Genomic DNA, 4,849 nt, shown 5'->3' with positions numbered 1-4,849 from the left:
GAGAGAGAGAGAGAGAGAGAGAGAGATGGTTTACCTGGAAAAGCTGATGAAATGCTTGTTCCAAGTAGTCACGTCTCCTCAAGCAAGTTGCTAGACATTTACAGGCTCCTGCTTCGTCACCTGTAAAATATGCATAGTATTAATGTCATGCAAAAGTAGGGAGCTGTTGCAAGGACTGGATTAGAATTGAGTGAAGTATTTGCATAGGGCTCAGCTCATCCAAGCCCTCACTTGCTCCTACTGATTTTTTTTTTTTATGGTAATGATCATTCAGGATAAAGTCAAAGAAGCTATGGAGTCGCACAAGCTTATTAACACAGCCACTGCAAACCGGTGACCTGTCTAATGTCTCATGTGAAGTGAGAGTGTTACTGCTTCTCCTCTCTCTTTTAACCCCTTGTGTATCTATTTTGCTCTTTAATTGTATGGCACTCTATCTTTAAACAAAGACTGTGGAAAGTGCAGGAACAGAGGGAAACCTAGGCTGAGGAACTCTGGTCTCTGTGAGATCAGCATTAACCTCTAGACTCAGTTCTCACTTTGAGGTACAGTCAAGATGTTCATGATTTGCACATCTGACTTAAATTATTCTGCCACCCCCCCCAGACCTCTAATAATAGACAGTAATCAGAATTCAGTATGATCTGACCCCATATCAAGAATTCCAGAGGCCAGAGAAATAACCCATCTCTTTCCAGTCTTAGAAATAAGTGGATCCATGCATTTACAAAATGGAACCACCTTGGTATCATGTATCAGCTGTCACCACAGTACAGCTCAGATAGACTTGATGAGACCTGCAGCATGTGGGATGAAAAAGCAGAGAATTCATCACTGTGCAAATTATCTTCAGCCTAGGACCACAGATTTATGTTACTATCCTCTTTAATAGTGACAACGGAAGCTATTCCACTGGGTGAGCATTCAAAGAAGGAAAAATAACTCCACCCACACCTAAAGATTTTCCTAACTCCATAGAAATTTAAATGTTTTAACTTTTCATTTTGAAGTAGTATCAGACTTACAGGAAAATTGCACCAATAATACAAAGAAATGCCCTGTCTCCACCCAGATTCCCCAATGCTCGCCCTTTGCCACAGTCACTTCGTTCTTCTTTCTCGGTGTTTATACACACATGTACCTTCCTTGTTTCTGAACCACTGTGCCCCCTTTGCCCCAATCAAAGCTTTTTACTGCAAATTATAGTGTAGTCATCAAACTTGAGAGAAACAAGAAGAACAATATTGAAGCTATGTTGACGCAGCTACCAAAGCTGCAAGCTATATTCAGATCCCACCTAACTGATTTCCCACTGATGTCCTCTGTTGCAAATCAAATGAGGTTTTCGGGTCAAAATCCAATCCAAGATCGCACCCTCAGTATTAGAAAACCTTTAGCTTGCCGACCAGCTAGCCTGGTGTACACAGCAGTGAACAGCAAAGAAGAGACTCTGCCTCAAATAAGGCCTGAGATGCAACTAGACGCCTGCAGCTGTCCTCTGACCACCATGTTCTTGCTGTAGCATGTATCCACTCTCTCCCCCTCACACACATGAATGCTCACACTCATTTTTTTTTTTAAAGAAAGAAAATGCTGTAAGATAACATAGCAACAGGAAGGGGAGGTAGGACACCTGGATCAAAAGAAGGTCTTCTGGAATATTTGCCTGTACATAGGGGGAATTAAAATAAATCCGCTTACTTTATTGATGGTGTGCATGGGAGGTCTAATCAGGAAAAGGTCGCTTTTCCTGGCCTGTGAGTCCTGGTGGTTCTGTCTGTAGTCTGTTGTGTGTTAAACATTCTGATCACATAGTTACCCTCTCCTCTAAGGCTGTATAGAGTCACAGGCATGCATCCCATAATAGTGCCCGTTGCAATTCTCTCTTCAGACAGTGGTCACAGTAGCTGCATTTTCTTTGACAGATGTGGTGTTGGAGAAGGCCATGCACAAATGCATCTTGAAACCCCTCAAGGGCCACGTGGAGGCCATGCTGAAGGACTTCCACACGGCCGACGGCTCGTGGAAACAACTCAAGGAAAACCTGCAACTTGTACGGCAGAGGAACCCACAGGAACTGGGGGTCTTTGCCCCGACTCCTGACTTGGTGGAGCTGGAGAAAATCAAAGTTAAATTCATGACCATGCAGAAGATGTATTCACCAGAAAAGAAGGTCATGCTTCTGCTTCGGGTCTGCAAGCTCATCTACACTGTCATGGAGAACAACTCAGGTGAGGCAGTCTGTCACTCTGTCCAGACGTCTGTCTGAGCCCCAATGTCCCCTCCCTTTGGTCTCTAATTTCATCTATCAGCCTGCAGACATATAAGTGCAGCTGGTGGAATTTGTCATACAACAGAATCCTCCCAGCCAGTGATCATTCATAAGGACAAGAGCTGCCTACAGTGCTGACTTAAACAGAGAGTTAGTGCGATATAGAGCATACGAATATGCTGTCCTCCCCCTGGGGACGTGTTTCTTTGCCGGGGGACGTTAGCCGCCTTAATCTTCTGCCCTGTGGTTTCCACATCTGTTCTTACATATGACCCTCTCCTTCAGAACTGAGAATTAGGTAAGGCAACTTTATCTGAACCCCAAGTGCAACAGGAATATGACGGAGAACGGTTACCGCACCCTGGCTCATGAGGGTTTGTAGCGATCATCTACAACACGTGTATGAGAAAGCTGGAGTGTTTGGTAGAAGTGAGGCTCTCTTAGCCAGTTCTGTAATATGGGCTGAAGCATCGCCATCGGAACTCATCACAGAATTACGAAGTAGGAAATAAGTCCTCAGATTTCCCCTGTACAGATACAGAAGTACCCATGATTCATGGGTAGTGACTGAACCTGCCCTGTTCTGGCCTTCAGGGAGCTTCCTGTTATATAGTGGGCAATTACCAACTTTTTCCTGACAGAAATTACCTTAGTAGAGAAGCAACGGACACTGTTACCCATTGCTGAAGTAGATAGGAATGCGTGACTACTCAGTGAGGACCTTAACCTCTGAGCTCTTGGGACCAGGGAAATGGTTTGGTGAGCAAAGCATTTGTCAGGCGAGCCTAAGGACCAGAGTTCAGATCCCCAGCATCTGCATAAATGCTGGGTGGATGTGTGTGTGGCAGCCTATGCACAATCCCACACTCAGGAGGCAAAGACGGGACCCCCATGGCAATATGAATAGCTAGAATAGCCAACTAGGTGAGCTCCAGGTTCAGAAGAGATCCTGCCTCAGTAAATACAAAAGAGATCAATTGAGAAAAATACTTAATGTCATCCTCTGACCCCTACATACATGCACACACTTGTGCATGTACACACACACACATACACACACACACACACACAACCAGAGCCTGTAAGCTGTTGCCAGCCTGTGGACATAGCCTCTGAAATTTGAAGCACATAGCTCTATAGTTCATGAGATCGTTTATAAAAATTTCCAAACTAATACCTGCTCAGGATTACATTGTTCAGTAGCACTGTCTTTCTGCCTGCACACTGGTGACATTTCAAACATGATCATCTTCATTGTGGGGGCTGTCCTGTTTCCTGTGGGGAAGCCAGGCAGCATCCTGGAGACCGTTTCCACTCTCCCTCACCTTCCAACTGTGATCATGGAAAATGATCCGGATACCATCAGTGCTCTCTTGGATAGCAAAGTAACCACAAGTAAGAACCACCATTGCAAAGAACGCAAAAAATGAGGACCTTTTCTTTGTTTGTCTTTTACTCATGTTGCTATTAATCAGGTGCTATCATCAACCCGTGTTTAAATGAACAAATTAAATAAACATTGAGCACAGAGCAGATTTTTATCTTCCTGGTTTAAGTTTGATCTGTCATTACATTTGTGATAAACGGGCACAGAACACAGTAAGTGAGCCAGAAAGATTTAGCCTAAGGAAATGTTTTATTAAGGGTTGATATCATGCCTTGCTAACAGTTTAAAACACTTACAGGCACTTTGTTCTAGTGTGCAAATCTTAAAAGTGGGAAGAAAACCTGAACTGTGTTGACTGTCTCATAGGCATTCATTCTGAGATTATGAGCAAGGGGCCAGTCTCAGTAAACAGTGGGGAGAGTCAAGGGGCCACGTAGGTAGAATTCCAGCAACCCCCACGCCCGGTTATAAGTAGCGAGTTTCCCCAGCATGACTCCTTGGTGGCTAATAATAGCAACAGGATGTGAAAGCAAGTAGCATTGACAGAAATATCCCACTTTGCCCTCTCTTCCTGATCCCAGGGAGGATGTATGGTGCAGATGACTTCTTGCCAGTCCTGACCTATGTCATAGCTCAGTGTGACATGCTGGAATTGGACACTGAAATCGAGTACATGATGGAGCTCTTAGACCCATCCCTGCTGCATGGAGAAGGTAACGTGCTCTGAGCGTATCAGAGGAACCGGGCAGCTAGGCTTTGTGGGGAGAGGGGGGCAGTTGGCAGGGGTTGACGCATTTTAAAATTGAGATGAATTTGCATTCATGGAATGTAAAATTAGCCATTTCGAAACGGGCGTCATGGTCCACACCTGTCATCAGCATTTAGAAGGTTGAAGCAGCAAGATTATGAGTCCCCAGACAGGCCTGAGCTACAAAGCAAAGAACTGTCTCAAAAAGCAAAGTGAGGGCTGGGGAAATACCTCAGTCAGGGAAGTGCGTGTGGACCTGAGTTCAAACCTCAGCATGCATGTCAAAAAGCTCAGCATGGAGGTATAAATCAGAAGTCTCAACACTGGAGAGAAAACACTGGAAACAGGTGGAGTCCTAGGGCTGGCTGGTCAGCCAACCTGGACAAATCAGTGAGCGCCAGGCCAATGAGAGATCCTGTCTTGTCTTAAAAAACAAGGTGTA

At 44.8% G+C, this 4,849-nt stretch overlaps 1 protein-coding gene across 5 annotated transcripts in view; it reads left to right on the top strand.

The window, feature by feature from the left end:
* Positions 1 to 4,849, top strand: part of Rin2 (Ras and Rab interactor 2) — a 97,213-nt gene that overhangs the window by 83,416 nt on the left and 8,948 nt on the right. For all 5 annotated transcript variants that reach the window (XM_026788491.1, XM_026788490.1, XM_013353204.2 and 2 more), the window contains 2 exons: positions 1,926 to 2,231; positions 4,241 to 4,372. In XM_026788491.1, the coding sequence (XP_026644292.1) occupies positions 1,926 to 2,231; positions 4,241 to 4,372 (438 nt within the window). The remainder of the gene's footprint in view (positions 1 to 1,925; positions 2,232 to 4,240; positions 4,373 to 4,849) is intronic.

The sequence above is a fragment of the Microtus ochrogaster genome, unplaced genomic scaffold (assembly GCF_000317375.1).
Source record: "Microtus ochrogaster isolate Prairie Vole_2 unplaced genomic scaffold, MicOch1.0 UNK3, whole genome shotgun sequence".
Taxonomy (NCBI): domain Eukaryota; kingdom Metazoa; phylum Chordata; class Mammalia; order Rodentia; family Cricetidae; genus Microtus; species Microtus ochrogaster.
The sequence above is the reverse complement of the archived record's forward strand: the minus strand, read 5'-3'. Positions and strand labels throughout refer to the sequence as shown.